Consider the following 20,022-nt stretch of genomic DNA (forward strand, 5'->3'; position numbering starts at 1 on the left):
AATCTTGAACAATGGGTGAAAAGATAAAATCCAAAAGTTAAAAATCAATTGGCCCTAGAGTGGAAAGGACAGTTATCTGTTTCGATTCTATGTAGTAACTCCACATAAAGGGCATTGGTAACACACTTGGCTGCATCTCAATATCCTGCACAAGTGCCAATTTTCTTGACTATATACTGAAAAAGTAGAAAATAAGCAAAGTTCATGGTTGGCCCAGCACTAGGATTACCTATAACGGTAAGCCTTTCCAGATCATTTATTAAATACACAGTAGACTGTCCATGGCAAGTGGATGCCCTACAAATGGCCATGTTACACAAACGATACAGGCGTACAAAAAAAACTGGTTGCAAAACTGTTGACCGTCTACAACTGTTAACCCACACACCACAGTACAAAAGTCTCTGTCTATGTGCCACATTCTATTTACTAAACATGACATAAGTTGGCACTTTCTGTTGAACAGACAGAAGACGTTCCTCAAGTTCTTTCTTTTCAAGACATGTTTCCATTGTGCTTCGGGCCTGGGAACCACACAGCCATCTCAAAGCATTAGCTCACTTGTTTCGAAAAGTAACAGAATGAAGCTTTTTGAATAACTGTGCTTAATTGCTCGGTCTTTGTCACAAAGACGGCCGGAGTGGGTGGCATCAGACCAGATCCATGAAATAAACAACAGAGACTTGGGGTTTTGGTGAAGCTGAGCGTGTGATCGCGCTCAGCATTTAATAATTAACAGACAGAAAATAAAAAGGTTGTAACACAAAACACAGGGCATGGCACTGGTAGCCAAAATAAACAGACAAACAAAAACAAACACACACTAACAAACAGGGACGAACAAACACGGTGAGAAACACTTATTATTATTCTCATTACCTCCTCTCTCTCCCGTTCTTTCGCCCTGAACACCCAACGACAAGTGAGTCAAACATGCATCTATATATACTGTTGTGCTGGGACTCAATTACTAATTAATTATTCACTTGAATCCCAGCACGTGAATTAATTACGTGCAACCCTGTGCTCACATATTAATTACTTTAAATGCACGTGAAGTGATGTGCAATCCCGTGCCTAAATACAATTATACATTTTAAATACTTGTGCTGCACACACCCGTTTATATCCCATGCAGCCATCTCTATACACCAACATTTACACACAACACGTTACACAGAAATGCACACAGGGGCGGAGCACATTGCCACAGTCTTGCAAAACAGAGTCAAGATAGTTCATCTTTGGTATTAAAAAGTATCTTAAACTGTTTGCAAAAGATGTTTTAGCCTATTCCCCTTGAAGGTAACACTTTAATTTTGTCACATTTACACAATACACTATTTCAAAGAAATGTTTTAAGCTGTTATGTGATTAGCAAGACACGCTGCTGGAGCCCTTGTTTTTAATGATTGTGCAATTACAGCACTTATGAGGCAAGGCTATCAACTTGTTTCTTTACACAAAGTTAAGGTTAACATTATTATTACCATGAGAAAAGCTATAAAAGCACAAACTAGATTATATTCAATAGATCTGTTTTGCAGTTTCGTTTTCATTCATCATTAAAATAACGCGAACAAGTTAACTGTTTCTGCTCTTTCAATTACCATAGTACAGTGCACCAATGTTTCTTTACAAGCACAGGGCCACTGGGTAGACAGGATGTAATTAATTGTGACAGTGTAATACGTCTAATTAAAACAGTAATTATTTCTGATTTTCTGAGGAGAATTTTGAATGCCCTTATTTAGACCGTTCATGTACAAACTTTTATTTATTTATTTATTTATTTTTTAAATACAGTGGCTACTATAACACTGTGCAGGTTGCTGTCATTCCTTGGTGCCACCCTGTGCCAAGTTGCATTGCTCTGAGGTGAATGTTTTTTTCCCACAGCAACTGTCCCTTTATACTCATCCATAGCTTCACACAACCATCAATCAAAATATAAGGTAAAACGTATAAGAAACTAAGTCAAGTAGACAAATGTGCCGACTAGTTCCTTCATCAGTGCAGTACACTGGTGCTACTGGAAGGACCGGTACTGACCAGGTATGGTACAGCAGCTTACCTAACTGGACCTAATCACCTGGTGTATTAATTACATTATTATCTTAAAGCAAGGCTTTATTTTAATCGTTAACCCAATCCAAACATCAATTTATGACCCTGTGGTCTTGCACATAATGTTAATCAGGACAGCACAATACGCCAGTGACTGTAAGCCTGCTGCTAGATGTATCAAAGAGGAAGAATCAGAAAGGTTTGGCGACATCTGGACTACTTCGTTTCTTATAAGACTTTCTATTCATCCTGTAGATTGCTGATATTACGGTATGTGTCAGCTCAGAAGAAACGTTTCTTTTTTTGCTGATATGAAAAAATCAGTACAATATATAACTACCATCTTTTATGATGTGTTAATTAAATCAGACTAAATATGCCCTACATTATGCAATTTTCAAAAACGTTTCCCTAAATGTGCACAGTTGATTAAATTGGACCACATAAATAATAACTGTTGTATACAATATCCACAATTTTTGTTAGAATGTTTTTGCCCAGAGTGCAAAAATAATCATGGTAAACAGCAGTAAGTAGCGGTACAGTAATTGCAGTCTTAACTTGTAATTGATGTATTATTACAATTACTTTTTTTTCAGCTAATTAAAATATCCTTTGGAAGCTTTACAAAACACACCCTGGAGTGACACAGCTAGCATTTAATTAAATAAAAAAGAAGCGTGAATTTGTTTTCAAAACCATACCTGCAATTTCAAACTGTTTCCTAGGCATCCAGAACTAAAATTAAGACCATTACGCTATGAAAAAGTGGACTGCCTTTTATCATGACGTTAATGGCCTTCTCTTATTCAAGCACTGTACTTGTAAAACAAATAGCTCTTTAGGAAGAAGTGATGTCTGGCCAAACTGTGGCTTTCAAATTTAAACAGAGAAAAAAAACAACAGTAAAATAATTCAAGACACAATAACATATGACTAACCCTACATTAAAGTAGTGATCTGGGAAAAAATGCACCTGAAAAATGCATGTGTCAGGCTGTTTATTTTCAATTTCGTAGTGTATTTGAAAGATATTCTTGTATGTAGGAGACTGATCATTACTGAAGGCACTTGTACACACTTGTGCTTGAATATAAAAAAATGTTTTACCGGAAATGTCTCCTTCGTAACTTTAACCAGTTACTATTTAAACCTTTTCTTTAGTTATTGTTGTTAAAAACACATCTCTTAATAAATGGTGTGTGCTATTGAACATGTAGCACCTCAGAACTATTTAATGTATTGAATAAATGGTGCACATGGGAACAGGTCAGACTGACTAACTGAGGAATAATAACTGTGTGTTGCACTGTTTAAACCAAGTTCTGGGTTCAAGACTTATATGCTAGTTTTACATTCCCACCACGACCTGCCTGCAGAGAAATGGAAGGGCAACATGCTAATGGAGTGCAGGTTTGAGAACATGCTGCTGGGCAGTGGAAAGGGCTTTCTTGGATGTGTGTAAAGATCACTGTCAACTTCCATTTATAAAATGAACTTCATCCAGTTCTGACCTGGTGGATGGCACTGTGCATCTTTAACCCTAACCAGTCAGTGGTTAAACTCTCCTTTTGAGATCTCAGACAGTGACTCTGCCTTATTTTATTCATTCCTTTTACCTTGTTGGCAGCTCTTCTTCTAAAATGTTTTGGGTTCTGACAGCGGTGAACAGCCACAGGGAGCCGAGAGAGCTGCCGGGGTCAGAGAGGGTCTTTGCGCTGTCAAGAGGAGTTACCAGCAGCCGTACTGAATGCCGCAGAGACGAGTGGGCTTGTCACACAGGACCGGAAAAATCCCCTGGTACACACACTGGCACATCATTAGCATCTGTTATGGTTACCCAATTGATTTGCACAGTACATTTACAAACAAAGTGTCATCTCTAATCATTTTAGCTCCCGTTTGCAATTTAAGAATGCTTCCCCTTTTTACTCGCTCTACTGAGGTTACAGTATGGTTTCGGTGTAATTTACATTTTAAAAATGTTCATTAATGTTTAGGATCAAAGCGGCGAGGCAGTGGAAGGCTGGGTTTGTTCAGCTTCAAGGCTGGTAAATCCCTTAACCTAATTCCGACATGGATATTTCTTTCTACTTTTTCTTACATCAAATGGAAGTCCAGTGGCTCAACAGTCCAACCTAGCGAGTTTAACCAGAGCATTGTTTTCTCAGTAGCCAAAAGGCACAACTACTGGTATTTTACATTGAATCCTAACCCACAATACTAGGTTCAATTGCAGCAATAAAATCTGTCCTTGTCTTTAAATTCTATGAAAAATGTCCAGGTTCCCAGTGCCCCTTGTACTGATTGCATTTACAAATTGCATCTGTGATTAAAGAGCCGAGCACAGGGGTGGCGAGTATTGATTTCCAATCTCTTTCCAAGATGACTCTATCACTGTGAGTAAGTCAAGCAATTTGCTTCACTTTACACTTCAGGCTTTGGGGCTTAGAGCACCCTGACAGGCTCTGATCTGACAGGAGATGTTTAATTAGGACGGAAACTAAAGGAATTACTGTACATTTTCACTATTATTATTATTATTATTTATTTCTTAGCAGACGCCCTTATCCAGGGCGACTTACAATCGTAAGCAAATACATTTCAAGTGTTACAATACAAGTAATACAATAAGAGCAAGAAATACAATAACTTTTGTTCAAGCAAAGTACAAGTGTGACAAACCACAATTCAATAATACAGCAGATAATAGTGATAGTTACATCAGGATATGATTAAATAGTGATAGTTACATCAGGATATGATTAAATACAAAGTACTACAGGTTAAACACTTGGCAGATTACAGTATTCTGAAGTACAGGATCAAATGCAGTAAAATAGGGGGCAGATAAGAGCAAAATAAAGCACATTTACATGAAGGGTGATAGTGTCCCAGGATACAAACAGAGGAGTTCTACAGGTGCTGTTTGAAGAGTTGAGTCTTAAGGAGGCGCCGGAATGTGGTCAGGGACTGGGCAGTCCTGACATCTGTAGGAAGGTCATTCCACCACTGCGGAGCAAGGGTGGAGAAGGAGCGGGCTCTGGAGGCAGGGGAGCATAGCGGAGGTAGAGCTAGTCTTCTAGTGCAGGCGGAGCGGAGAGGTCGAGTGGGGGTGTAGGGAGAGATGAGGGTCTGGAGGTAGCTGGGTGCAGTCTGGTCAAGGCATCTGTAGGCTAGTACAAGAGTCTTGAACTGGATGCGAGTGGAGATCGGGAGCCAGTGGAGTGAGCAGAGTAGTGGAGTAGCGTGGGCGAAGCGAGGCAGAGAGAACACCAGGCGGGCAGCAGAGTTCTGGATGAGCTGGAGCGGACGGGTGGCGGACGCAGGGAGGCCAGCCAGGAGGGAGTTGCAGTAGTCTATGCGGGAGAGTACCAGGGCCTGGACCAGGAGCTGGGTAGCGTAGTTGGTGAGGAAGGGTCGGATTCTTCGGATGTTGCTCAGGAAGAATCGGCAAGTGCGTGCCAGAGTGGAGATGTGCTGGGAATAAGAGAGGCAGGGGTCCAGGGTGACTCCGAGGTTCTTAGCGGAGGAAGAGAGAGAGAGTGTGGTAGATTCCAGACTATCAGCATTACATTAGCACTGCAGAACTAGGGAGTTTTAAAGCGTTTCTTACTTGTATGACTAAATTGGCTAATTTGTTCTGTTATTTTTACTGGGGTTTCTTTATCAATTTGCCATTCTTTATTTAGCAGTTCACTTACAGTGGGGTATAATTACAGCATGAATGAATGATGAATGAAAACTTTATTAGTAAAAACATTTTATAGGCATTGTTAAGGAATATCTGGAATACAGCGTTAGAGTTACACAATTAAAAAAGCATAATTTATGCTTGCGCAGAATCCTTAAAAGCTTCATGATGGCCAAAATACTTATTGGACTGTTTCTGACAACTACTACTGCTACTGTACGTTTGGAAAATTGGATGGATTTGGTTTATTGACAGCAACTTTCATGCAAGTACCACCCAAAGATACAGACCATCCTGGAAGCTGAGGGTCGACCAAACAATAACTGTTCACATCAGGCAAATACCCCATCTCCACAGCGAGATCCAAAATGCCGGGGATTTTAAAAAGAGATTCTAGAAGGTTGTCAGGAAGGGTCAGGTCTTCAGAAGCCCAGATGGCGTGAGATTCCTCAGTATTACCTTTCAACACATTGACTTCTCTGCTGAGTTCCTGGTCATGCTTGCCCTCTGTGTCAGTAGGGGATGCCATAGTCCTGACCAGAAGATCCCCCGGGGTGTTGCTGAGCTTCACAAGTTCTGCAGCACGGCTGAATATTGTCATCCCACCTGTTACAGGGGCAACTTCACATGCAACCTGCTTCGGTTTTACCTTTTGGACAATTTAATTTCCCGATCCTTCCACTTTCTGATTTGCACCTGCTTCTTCTTTCTTTGCAGCATGTGGGAATTGAGAAATGTTCTGACAGATTTCATTGAAGCTTCGCTCCTCCAGTTTGGGTTCAACAGTCATGCCTTTTACAAAACGCAAGGATAGAGGCTGACTCCCCTGCAGGGGTTTGGCTGTGGCAGAGTTTAGTTGGCTGACCGTCGATTCTCAGGAACTTGGTAATCTTTTCATTAGAAAGAAGGTATACCCCTTCAGCCTGATGATTGGCTGTTATCATCCGTGTAGGAACCTGGGAGTCAGGTTTTGCAGCCTTGGTGACTCCGGGTAAGAGCTGAAGTGGTGATTCCAGGCAAGTGGTTTGCTACGCTGTTTAACCCGACATACGTAAGGTCACCCACTTCCTGTATGTGGTTTTTTGAGTGCCGTTTCTTTGTCTTCCTGCCTTGGACCTGGTAGTGGATGTATTTTTCTCCTTTAATCTGGAAAAACCATGGGGATATTGCTGGACCTGTTCTGCTCCTGGTATGGTCGCAGGTAGACAGGAGCCTCAGCAGGTTGCCTCGTGGTAGACTGGTAATAAACACCTTGTTGAAGATGATCCTGGGGTACCTGGTAGATGACAGTTTTCTGGTCGGGCAGGGAGTGGTACACTGGCTGTGGCTGCTGAAAAAACGCTTGCTGGCTAAGTTCTATTGCTGGTTGAGTGACATAATAGTTGTGGTAATACTCATTTGATAAAGTGCTGGGCTGTTGCGAATTGAACTCCAACACTGTTGCATTAGGGTCACAAGCAGCACTGTGTAGAACTGCAAAATAAAGCATGCACCTTTTCACTTTTAAAATACTTTTAGAAACCATAAATACTAAACACATTTAGGAATTAAACGCCATCTAACCTGCAGCCCCAGTTTTTGGCTGCTGGGCTTGTGAGGAACTTCTCGACTCAGGGAAAGGCATTTGGAATCTTGCCTGATCTGAAATTTTAAAAAAAATGAACAGGTGCTGTTGGCATGGTTACATAATGATAATTAACATGTTCATAGATCTGAATTATAAGTAAAACAATCCATGCATTTAGACCATTTTCATCAGAGCTACATAAATTTTACTTAATCTCTCTCTCTCTCTCTCTCTCTCTCTCTCTCTCTCTCTCTCTCTCTCTCTCTCTCGCTCTCTCCTCTCTCTCTATATATATGTATATTAGTTAACTGATTTCTGAATGCTTACCTAGTCTGAAAAAACATTCTGGTTTGATGTTTCCTGAGAGTCTTTGGTACGAAGGGACTGTATCTGCCATTCTGGGGATAGTAGAGGATGATCTATGGGAAAACCTTCCACCTGAAAAACCTAAATTATTGTTCATTTTGCTGATAACAAGTATGGTATCTTGTTTTTAAGATGATCGTGCAATGTATTTTTGCAGCCTGTTTAGAATTTTCAAGTAGTTTCCATAGAGGAAAGATTCTGTTTGGATGAGTAGAACTAATAAGTGTTCTAGACTGTTATAAGTATTCTAACATTGTTGCTAAGCACTTTTTGTCACCAAGCCTCAGCTCTTTTATTGAAAACTGTAAATGTGTATATTATAGCAATAACACAAGAAGGTAAATTGAAACCACACAGATTTTATACATGATTGACAACCTATTTCCATAACAAAATATGAAGTGGTGACCCAAAATAACTTAGTGTCCTATAATTGAAATTCAGTAGTCAGAATAGTAACTTGTTCAATCCTGAATGCTATATTGTTTGTTAAAACACCCATTCAAAGGGACTAATCTTTAAGTCAAGTTAGGGGCTTGCCATGTAATAAAAAATATCATCAGGGGCTAAACTGTAGAGTATAGAAGAAACAAACACATATATTTTTTTGTGAATCTCTATCTACAAACATTGCTCTGTAAATAGACACAGGGAATTAATGTAAATTATAGCCTACATTTGTTCCCCAATTAGAAATGTATATGAAAGGAGTAGACGTGTGACACTTAGTCATAGGCTTATTGACTACCTTTGGCCCTCAAAAATCTTTATCTTAAGTGTATTTCTGTCTAGGTAATAACCTCTGCTTACTCCACTTGAATGCAGAGGACTGTAGCAGCTAGCTCTAAAGGAGCTCAGTTACAATTGTATGAAAAATGGTTTGACATGTCGGGATCTGGTTAGAAATTCAGCTGGCTGCAGAGAAAATAATTACCGTCTTTATGTTCCAGCACATCTCAATGACCTGGAGCAGCGACATGTCTTTTACTGTAGTAAGACATGCAATCGCCGAATTTAAATATGAAAAACCTGGGTAAAAGGTTCTGCAATGAGGTGTGAATACAATCACCTCTGGGCTGCAAAGGGCCAGGCCATCAGGCAGATATGTAGAAAAGAGCCAAACAGGAGCACTTGTCAATATATTGTAATGCTTAAATAAATTCAATTAGAAAAGAACAGTTGAGAAATGAATGATGATTGTGAAAATACACACACACACGTTATCTATCTATCTATCTATCTATCTATCTATCTATCTATCTATCTATCTATCTATCTATCTATATACTAGCTGATTATGGCAGTGAACAGGCACTTTTATTCAAAATGCACACAGGTCAGGAACCGCAATGACACACTATAACATATATATATATATTATTAAATTGTATTCTCAAATGTGCAACAACATAATATTGTTCAAGTGTTAAACATGCTTAACATAATCCATGTAAATAATGCACAACACCTTGGAGTCAGTCAGATCCCCTGAGCTGTTGTAAATTGAGAACATCTTTTAAGACATATTTCACAGTTCCTTGTCTCAAGTGACACCCGTTCACAGCTTGCAGCCACTTTATTAGGAACTGTTGGGATCAGCACTGCTGTACACAAGGCATTTCCTGTTTGACAGCTTCTAATGACTTTTGTAATAGCGCTGGAATTATACTTCTGTTTGCGTATCTACAATGTAATTCCCATGTAACCACAGGTGCTGTTACATTACAATTACAGTGTAATCAGAGATATTGACATCCTTCGGTAACAATATTGCAAGCAAGGATGTGATATTACAATTAATCATGGATGTGTGGACCACTGCACCGACCATTCACCCCATAACAGTCAAAGACCATCAGACATTATTCTGAAACTGCCAGCAGTTTCAAATGTTACTTTCCATTGCAACTATGGAGCAATTGAAATTAGGCATGCATTTTAATGTTTGAAGCCTAAAAGGAGTTACTTTAGTGGTTAAAGCTAAGCCCTGATAATGAACACCAGCAATCTGTACTACAGTGTCACTTAATCACTCTTCATATATCTGAACAAGAAGACTGCATCGCATTGGGTTGTCATTTTTTAAACTATTTTGACTGGTTTCACAGACCACAATTAGCCCTAGTCCACGGTCAGTGCTAACCGGGATCTGTGAAACCAGTCCTTCATTTAGTTTAAAGTTTGTTGTTTAACTTTTTTTATATACTTAGGCTTTGCATGTCCTTCAAGCTGCGAAGCTTGCACTTCAATTTGTCCTAATTCAGAATGTAATTGTGCCGGGCTACCAGCTAATTAAATGTTCAGAGAAGTGATAAATTAGGTGGGTCGATCATTACAACTAGAGTAATTAGTCAGTTGTGCTAAATCCAGGTCTTATACCCAGTGCATATACATTCATGCTAGCGAGACTAGTCTGTAAAAGAGTTAATTTCAAGTTTTACAGTGGATGTTACAGCTTACAAAGCTGTGGTAATTTCATTTTATTGTACTTCATTATCAGAGACAATAATGAGATGTTGTAATAAACACATGGAAATCAATTGCAATTTTTCTATAGCATCATAACGCTCACATATAACTGCTAAGTTATTACCATGAGGTGAGTTGAAAAGAAAAACCTTTTACATTTTGTCAGTCAAGCAATATTAACAAGTAATATTATTACAAGAAAAAATATTATATTAGACAAACATTATTATAGTTATAATGTATTTCTGCTGAGATAAAATGTATTTAAAAGAGTAGGTTGTAGTTACAAATATTCCTATAATTGAATTGACAGTCTGTTCAGTGGATGTTTTATTACACCATTACTCAAGCAGGCTCACTTACCTAACATAAAACGGTCATATATCTTTATAGCAGCTTTAGTTTGCATCAGCAAGGGTGTTTAATGATGATGTGTGGTGTGACTTTTGTGGTGCATTAAAATAATGGCTTCTGTATTATCAAAGGAACAGTCATTTAAAGATATACTGTATTTATTATTTTTTGTTTTACTCATCAATAGCCAAAAAGTTATAGTGATACATTAACAGATGCAGATGTTTAAATGTGAAAAACAATTTTGTACCGTTTCCAAATGTGTGAATTGACAACAACCCACACATGGAAATACTGGTATACAAATCCTTATTTATTGAAAGTGTGTTCATAGCCAGTATTGAGTTTTTTTTTTGTTTTTATAGAAGGATTATTTGCACAATTTAATTAACTTGTTGCTTTGCAGCTATGGAGCCAGTAACTAAATGAAAGCCATCCTCACCTTAGGCAAACAGTAACAGTAACAGGACAGTAGACTATGCTTACAATTTCTGCTGTTCAGTAAAACTTGAATTCATTATCTCTGTCATTTTCGCTAGGAGCTTTGTTCCCTCCTCTCCCCTCTACAGGAGCCTGTAAATCAGATTCCAGTTTCTCCACTGCATCATCCTCCTCATTATTAGTTTTTTCATCTGCTTCTTCTCTGTTGCCGTGGTAACCACCCATCTCTTGCTTCGGCTCCTCACCCATGTCTTCCTCAGAGCTTGAATCTAAATCCTCTTCCCCGGGCTGTGGCTTGTCTTCAGCTACTAAATTCTTATTCCCCCCATCAGAAAACGTCCTTGACTCCTCTTCCCCTGTCTCTTCCTCTTCCTCTTCCTCGAAATCCCTCGGGACGGGATAATCCTCTGTGTTTGGGTCTACAGACTGCACAGATGGTGGCTTTTGACCCAGAGTTATTGCTTTATCTCTGAACAATTCCAGCTGGCTTCCTTTGCCTGTTGCGTCAGAGACCCCCTTCAGTGGCTGGGGAGATGTTGAGTTTCTGTGGTCAGTCAGTGTTGGCGGCCGAGCATTTCTTGGGGATTGGGTATTATCATGAGGCATCTGCTCTGGGACTGAACCTTGACCTTCATCAACGTCTGCTGTCTTTGCTTCTGGTGATGAGGAACGGATACCTTAAAAAACATTGTAACATTTAATGTTTTAAACCTTTCTTACTTGTTCTACTTAGGCCAGCCAATCAATAGTCACTAGTATGCAAAAGCTGCAGCTTTGCTGTGGTAGGTTTTATGACACTGAAATGAAGCCTCCTCATCCGTAGAGAAAAGCTTTACTCCGTTTTAATTGAGTTAATCACTTTATTAATGAAGAAGCTCATATCTGTTAAGAGCCAAATAATGAATGTTCTGCCAAACACATACAAAAAAAAACAGTTTGCTCATAAAAAGAAATCCAGGTCTTCTGGGATATATTCTTCAAATACAATCAGTATCAAAGTTAATCTAACCGAAGATGTGTCTTAATGACTATTAAAGCTTTTCATGGAAAACTGTTGCTTTTATCATCAAAACAAAAAAACTGAACTGGGACATTTCTGAATCACAAGAAGCATTAAATACAAAATAATAAAAACCCTCAGGCACATTTGTAAAAGTACTGGTGATTTAACCAAGCAGAGATGCAAATCAAGTCTCTCATGTACAGTACACATACACTGTATATCCAGCTATTCCAGCAGCAAAGTGAAGAAAAGCAAAACGACAGCACAGGTGTGCATAACAATGCACAAGGATGTATAGTAAAGCATAGCCATTGTAAAGCTCTGTATATGCATGGTTGAGCACAGTACATGGTAATCGCATTTAAAACTGTAAAATTGGGCCATTTGTTCTTATGTAATGGTCCCTGTCACCCTTACAAATACAGAATTGTTTAATATTACACAAGAGTTGATCAGCTATTCCTAATCTCCTAGCGACCTCATTTTACAAATACATTTATACCATGTGACAAACGTTTCTTGATGTTGCATGGCTGTATGGTGATCAAATTACATGAGAGTAATGGAAAAGCAACCAAATTTACAAACTGAAACTGAAGTGTAGGACTGGGTTTCTTTTTGTACTTAAACAAAAAGGATTGGTGTGCCTGGAGTAAAACACATTAATTCATTTTCTAGGTTTATTTTTTAATTTATTTTCGTAATACAATGCATATTTGGTGTGCCACATGTATAATTATTTAGGATGTGTATTCTACATTCCTGCAAAGGTCGAGTTTTAAAATATATCAGCTTTTTTCAGGCACTCACTTAAATGAAAGCATTAATGATTCAGTTAACTGCCAGTTTCATACTGGTTTTTTAACTTTTTTTTATCTGTAGCAAGCTGTGAGACAAAAAGCTGTGAGACAAAACTGAGCGACTGCATTTAAGGAGCTAAACAACTACAAACATAATTAGCTGCTTGTATCACAAACATAAAGAGGAACGAATGAGGCCCTGGAGTCTATGGGCCATACTGCAGTCCAACTGGAGTAACGTTCAAAGAGAATCTGTTTCTACTAATGAAGTCTATAAGCCCTTACAATAAAGACAAAACCACAGCAGTGATAAGTAGTTTCCATGTAAAATAATTGGTTTCTGAGTCAAAGAAACCATAGCATTCAATTAAACTAAAACCAAGGTAATAAAATATTTTGACCGTGTGTTTCCACGATATCTGAACTGCAGAGAACAGCTGATGCAACCTTGAATAAAATTGTTACTAATGGGAATGTAGATTGTTTTATCTCTCCCACCAAGGTTTCTCCTAATTAAGCCGCAGATTCCTCTAAATTAATTATTAGTTATTTAATAACGAGAAGGGGTTTGTCCACAATATAAGGCCGGCCACTATGTTGGCACTTTGATGGAAGGTCCGTTCTTACTATAAACCAGGAAAAAAAAAAAACACATGATAAAATGACCTGCTCTTGGTTGCATCTCCTTTTTAAATGGTAAACTACAGTGTAACCACATGTGGTTAATCTACCAGTATTTGAGTGAATCCGAGAAACCATACTGAACCATTCTGTGCCTGAGTTTCGGCTTTTATATATAGATATGTAAATAATGTTACCATTGCTTGCAGGTTGATTTGACACTATCCTTGGGGGGATGTCCTTGCTAGGGGATTCTGTGAAGGATGCCATGTTCAAAAGCCTAAGATAAGATATAGCTGTCAAAATGAGCTCTTAAAGAAACACAATAGATTTGTTCTTATTCACATTGTAGTTTCTGTTCTAGTTTGTAATAATTTTACATTTCATGAAGCAACGTGCACAATTTTTACACTGAAAACTGACCTATAAAATGATGTGTTGTAATGAGTAGGGATAACCGTCAAAGCAAGCTCCTTCTTTAAATGCCTACTTACCTAGGAGATGAGACTATTTTCTGTGTATCTCCCATTTTCGCAGGAAAGCAGGTTTCCAATCTCCGTGTGATGCCTGGGGGAGGAGGCCCAGAGTCTAAAACAATTGCTGTTTTCTTCAGCTGCCAGTGATGTGCTGGATTTGGACTTTGAAGAGGAAGCTTCATAATACAGCACTGAAAAAAATCAAATAGAAATGTGATTCTGACAAAATAGACCCATAAACCAATATTTGACAATAGGTGAGACCGTCACAACAATTCAGGCTTAACAAATCCATTTCCTTTTCAGTTAAGTGGAGACTTGCTTAGGGCAGACAAGTCTAGTTGCCTAGAGGCAGTTGTATGCTCTAAGCAAGCTTTCTTGAGGGTAAAGGTAGCTTTCACACCAGTGAGCCCGTAAACTCATTCACTGTCTAGGTGAAGCTTTCGATCTTTCCCTGGTATGACCTACATTGCCCTGGCAATGTAGGTCCAGGTTGAATTTGTATTGCTCTTCCATTTTGTTCAGAGTCCCCTTAACAAGCTTGCATGTAAACTCCATTTTATGTTAAACTATGTTAATAGTAGTGCTTGCTGACACTAGTAATACACTTTCTCCATCAGTTTTGTTTGTAAAACAGTTGGAAATAATCTGGTTTGTCATCATTGGTAATAAAAAAAAAAAAATCGAATTGGTTGTACAATTCTACAGTTTGTTGCCTGTTGTGAAATTTGCTCTTGTATTGTAGCTGCTGTAAACACTGTGCATTATTTAAAAAATCTATCATGCTTTGACAATTTAAAATTATTATTATTATTTTTTTTTAAGTAGACATTTCCAATATGATTTCTGGTTTCTAGTTACATAAACCTTCCAACTGTATGAATATTGTGGGGAGAGAAAGCGTGAATGAAATGTATTCTGGTAGACAAGCTACTCTGCCTACAGATACGTCAGCAGAAGTGTTTAAAACTCCAGCTAAGGATTCCGGCACTATCTGGAGGAACAAGATGCAATTGACTCAGTTTCTATCGATACTCTTAAGGCTGCAGTCTTAAACTGCTAAACAAAAGCAACATTTTTACCCTTGATTTGTGTAGTTATCTAGAGAGTTTTCTTTTGTGCGTGTTTGTGTGCAGGAGAGTAACTCATCTAGCAATTTTATTGTTACACTCAGTTACAATTTAACATGTAATAATCACAATTAGTTTAAACATTGTAGGATAATAATAATAATAATAATAATAATAATAATAATAATAATAATATATTTAGTTGTCAGCAGCCTCATGGGGAAATTTAGCTTCTCCACACTGCCCAGAGAATATAGCTCAATTAACGTAACTGATGTCAGCTTTTGCTTAGTTAATATTAAGATTTAAGATTTTTTTTTTTTTTAGCTCGTTCGCTTACAGCACAGACAACGGACAAAGCAAGTGTAATAATCTGAGGCATTCATGGTTTAACATGGGAAGGTCACTGATGCCCATAGGTCTCCAGTCAGCATTATATGTCTCTTAGTCCCTTCTAATTGTTTTGAATTCCCACACAGCCTTTAATTACATCAGTAGCAAAAATAAAGCCATCCATCAACTATAAATACATCCTCAAAGGCCTTGGGCATTGTGAGATAGCTGAAAGCATATGAGGCTGTGTGACAGGATGGCGTGTGTGATGACGTCAGGCCAGAAACAGGAACTGAAACTGGATACCGCAGGTTGGGTGAAATAGCGTTTGCGCCGTCTTTATTTGAAATATAACAAAAATAAACCAAATGTTTTCACAAAAAGAGAAAAACTGTGCTCACCGAGCAAAATAAACAGTTAAACAAAAAACAAGTCACGAACACAAAAAAAGGAATACAATAACTGGTCCAGGTCAGGCTGAGCTGTAGCCGTCACTGTTCCTGGACTTATTTTTAAACTTACAGCCTTTTTCTCTCTCTCTCTCTCCCTCGTTGCTCTCGCTCCTACTATACCACCCCCGAGCTGGAGAGCTGCAGACTTTTTATACAGGTGGCCATCTCCCGATTAGCAACAAATTAAAATCACCTAATTAATTCGGGAGATGGCCACCTTCTGCACAAGTTTAATAATAAAACGAACACGGCTACGCCGTTACAAATACATAAATAATAATATACGCGGCGCTTCGCCGTCCTAAACACAATAAATAAATAAACAAACAAACAAACAAAATAACACGGCCGGAGGGGGACCCCGTTCTAAAATAAAACAAACAAATACTGCACGGGGCTGCTCGCCCTGTTACAGGCTGTTAGAAATGATCCAAGTTATTCAGACACGAGTAAGTTCAAAAGGAACTTTCTCCTACACAAGACTTCAATAGTATTTCCCCAGCACTGGACAGGTGGGTGGGCTCACCTGCATGTGTTGTAGCACACTGCAGCTGCACAGACTTGGCCCAAATTCCATATTAAACATGTGTGGTCATGGCCAAGCCAATAAAACTGGTCTACTTCACCAATTGCAGCCTAATATGGATGTTTGTGTGAAAGGACCAGGTGCAGCACACGGTACTCACCTGTCTGGTGGTGTTCCTATACACAGGACACTCAAAGAGCTTAGCTCTGTCTTCACTCATCTCAGCTGTTCGCAGGACTGGCTTCACAGTGACATAAGGGAGTGGAACAAACTCATCTCTGGAATAAAACAGATTGAATCATGTATTGTTACAAGAGATATTTTACCATTATCGGTACTGAATGTCTTCAATACCCAGCCCTTGAAACTAATTGCAACAGTCTCTAAAAAGTAACCAGGTTTGAAATTAACCCTAAATTAGTTTCTTTTTCGTTGCCCCTTTCGGTGTTTCATTGAATAAAACCTAAAAATCTTTTAAAATCCCTCCATGCAGTATTTTTCTAAAGGTATTAATCCCTAAATGCTCCCTGAGCTAGGCAGTGTATTTTCAATTTATTTCCATGGAGATATTTTCTGTGATACGTATCTTTAGTGCCATTATGAGGAAATGTCTGACTGTATGAGTTGTTTAGATTAGAAATTGTTTAAACCATATTAACATTGTTTTTGTTCACCTATTGAACCTAACTAGACACGGATTTTTGCCAATGGCTTTTCCAGTCGTTTCTGAATTTCACGTTTCATCCCACTGCAATTTTAGAGGCACTTGAGTTATATCAGATCTTAGCTTTGCCTGTGGGGGTGAAACCTGAAGTGAAATTGTGATAATGCAGTTTCAACAGTCATGAAAGCATCTTCGATTTCTATTATGAGACTCTATTGAAGGTGAAACAGGTTTTTAAATGTATCATCAGAACAACTACTACAAATCCAAGAGACATTTTGTTGATGATCAAACATAATATACAGATGAAAACACATTATCTTTATATATATATATATATATTAATTTCTAACTATTTTCCTTGAATGACTAAGAATTGGAAAGATAATCTTTAACTAACACTTATTTTAAATGAACCCAGTGTTTCAACATTACTGTATGTTATGGAAGTCAATGGAAGTTACTAATTTACAAATCGCATATTGAAGGTTACTTAGGTTCTCCAAGTTGATTTGCTTTAAAATCCCAGGATGCTCCATGTAGAACCAGGCCTTCTAGGATCAGCTGACATTGCTGGGATTCAGGCTGGGCTGTGTGTTCGGGGCTCTTAGAGATGTGACAGCTCAGAGCAATCTGACAACATCAAAAACATTTTGAAGGGTTCTGTTCATTCACATGGCATTGTGCCCATGATATCATGACAAGCCAGTCAGAAGACTATTCTTATTGTTAAGGCAGTAACCACATCTCTCACCCTAGCAGATATTTAAATCTACTTGTAGCAGCCGATCTTGCATCCATGTGATAATAGAAAATGGCACTGATAATTCATCTTTAAAAGGCTTCTATTAGTAAATGCTACATATTATTAATAGTAGTCTCTCGTGTCACTTATGAAGAGCGTGGGTTCTATGTGAATGCTCTAAACAGTGGCGGATTTAACACCAACTCTGTTAGCATCAGTAAATACAATAACAATACAGCAGAAAGAATAATAGTTTTAGGCCAGTGGAAATAAGATTGTTGCTGTTTAGACGTATAATAAATTCTAATTTACTAAATCTACCATAATATAGAAAAAGTGCCCTACCTCGTCAAGTAAGCATCCATTTGCTGCTGCATATGCGTGCTGCAGTGCCATAATCAAGCCCTCAGGATTGAGCAGCCCTCCCAGCCACACTGATTGTATTCTGTTTCCTGCTGTTTTCTCTCCATGGTGAACCATTCCTTCCTCGACCCACTGTTTTAACTGGCTGTGCCTCTTCTTTAAATCTGCGTTAGGAAAGGCAGATAGCAAGCCAGTCTGGGCAATTTTAGATTTAATTAAAAGTATCAGACATAAGGTTAATTAAGCAAAATTCTAAAGTTCTGGATTCACCAAGTCAATCTCCACTAATGATCAGTTTGATGACTATCATTTAACCCCAGGCTGACATTATATAAACTCTTAATAAAGACTGAAAGCGATATGTTGAGATTTAAAGCAGGCCTTGTTCTGGGACTCAGAAAGCCGCTAATTGATAACTATACATGCATCAACTGATAAGGGATTACAAGCAAGACACATCAGCCCTTGGCTGTAAAAAATAAAGGGAAAAAAATGCTTTAAGTGATTTCAAAGAGTTGCTAGAACAGTCATTTTTTTTTTAAAACAAGTCTCTTTGTGTCAAGCTGAGATCCAATATTTCTCAAAAGACAGAAACGTTTTCAGATCTTAAATTTGAGTGACTGCAGGCAGTAAGAACATCATCAGCCCTGCAGGGAAGTGAAAAGCTCAAACTGGGCTGGTACCAGAGTCTATTTTTCTAATTTCGCCCATGACTTCATTCCAAAATTCCACCCAAGGTAATTAAAAGATAACTTGAAATCACAACCTTTTATACATCTACATATACATATATACAGTATTTACATTTGTGTATGCAACTTATCCATACATTTTCTACATGTACCTTGTATCCAAGTTGAAAGAGTGTGGGTGCTTGGCTGACAGTAAGGGTGAAGCCATGATCCCGGCACCTCATCCTTCTTTAAGGATTCTGCGACCTCTGCCAGATGATCTGGCAGAGCCAAGGTGTCCGTCAGCAAGGACTTCTCCAGCCTGCTGACCTGCTGCCGGATATGACAGAGGGAACGGTTCAGCCAAGAGCATTCCTAGAACCAGGGTCGATAAAGAGGGATGAATGCATCATTTACATGTCACAGTGCACCTTCAACAGCAGTTCTAATGGTGTCAATAAGACATCAGGTGGCAGTAAAAGGAGTCTGCTACAACGATCTGAAATTATAGGTAGCTTGTCTTGATATAACTGTGCAAATCCAAACATTTAAATGCAATTCCCAAAAGGGAACTCAACTATGCAGTTGTTCTTACCAGAATGAAATACAGCATATGTTTCTTGGCAAGTGGATTTCATCATTTATTTGATTATTATTATTTAGTTATTTGGCAGACGCCTTTATCCAAGGCGACATTTAATTAGTTTTTGCACTTACATAAATCAATACATTAATAAGCACAACAAAAAAAAGATATTACTCAATGAATAATATGTGGTTTTAATGTACAACAAATACAACAAGAATTGACTTTTATTATAAAGTGAACAATGACAGATCAGCTTGAACAGATTAATTGCACAGCAGCTGCTGACTGATTAATTGCATGGCAGTGGTTTAAAAAAAAAAAATTGCATGTGGGAGTAATGTAATAGATATACTCATTGTAATAAATGCACAGTAAGAGCTTTATATCATGCATTCATTTGCCTCAATGCTAGAATAAAAAACTCAAGAAGAGAGGGGTGTTTTGCAGGTTGGGTTATTATGATGTTTTATTTGGGGTTGTTATGAGTAATTTTCTTTATTTACAGCATCATCCATGCAGCACATCATGCTCGATATACATACATGCACAACTGGACAGCGTTTATTAAATGTACATAAAAAATGCATACAAGAACCAATTCACATTTACCACCACAAGGTGACACCAGCAAAAACGACCACATGATAAGAAACCTAACTTTGGACCAATGTGGAAGTTTAAAAGTTGTTTTGTTGTTCTGGCTCCTTGATCTTCGATTTGTCTCTCTTAGCCAACTGATCTAAACTGTGAC

At 38.4% G+C, this 20,022-nt stretch overlaps 2 protein-coding genes across 7 annotated transcripts in view; both read right to left on the bottom strand.

Moving 5' to 3' along the window:
- Positions 1-4,730: 4,730 nt before the first annotated feature.
- Positions 4,731-8,673, bottom strand: LOC131701784 (uncharacterized). Its single transcript, XM_059001705.1, has 3 exons — positions 8,629-8,673; positions 7,325-7,402; positions 4,731-5,589 (listed from the first exon to the last, which is right to left on the bottom strand). Exons 1-3 carry the CDS (start codon positions 8,671-8,673, stop codon positions 4,984-4,986), a joined length of 729 nt encoding a protein of 242 aa, XP_058857688.1. The 3' UTR covers positions 4,731-4,983.
- A 328-nt stretch (positions 8,674-9,001) lies between these two features.
- Positions 9,002-20,022, bottom strand: part of LOC117430316 (dynein beta chain, ciliary-like) — a 97,325-nt gene continuing 86,304 nt past the window's right edge. For 4 of the 6 annotated variants that reach the window (XM_059001342.1, XM_059001339.1, XM_059001341.1 and 1 more), the window contains exons 82-88: positions 18,856-19,057; positions 17,994-18,175; positions 17,397-17,536; positions 16,400-16,517; positions 13,877-14,049; positions 13,580-13,662; positions 9,002-11,635 (exon numbers count right to left, since the gene is read on the bottom strand). In XM_059001342.1, coding sequence (XP_058857325.1) covers positions 11,016-11,635; positions 13,580-13,662; positions 13,877-14,049; positions 16,400-16,517; positions 17,397-17,536; positions 17,994-18,175; positions 18,856-19,057 — 1,518 coding nt within the window. In that variant the 3' untranslated portion in view covers positions 9,002-11,015. Of the gene's footprint in view, positions 11,636-13,579; positions 13,663-13,876; positions 14,050-16,399; positions 16,518-17,396; positions 17,537-17,993; positions 18,176-18,855; positions 19,058-20,022 lie in introns of those variants that run through there. The other 2 variants (XM_059001343.1, XM_059001344.1) reach the window with 2 other exon arrangements.

This window comes from Acipenser ruthenus, chromosome 26, assembly GCF_902713425.1.
Source record: "Acipenser ruthenus chromosome 26, fAciRut3.2 maternal haplotype, whole genome shotgun sequence".
NCBI lineage: Eukaryota > Metazoa > Chordata > Actinopteri > Acipenseriformes > Acipenseridae > Acipenser > Acipenser ruthenus.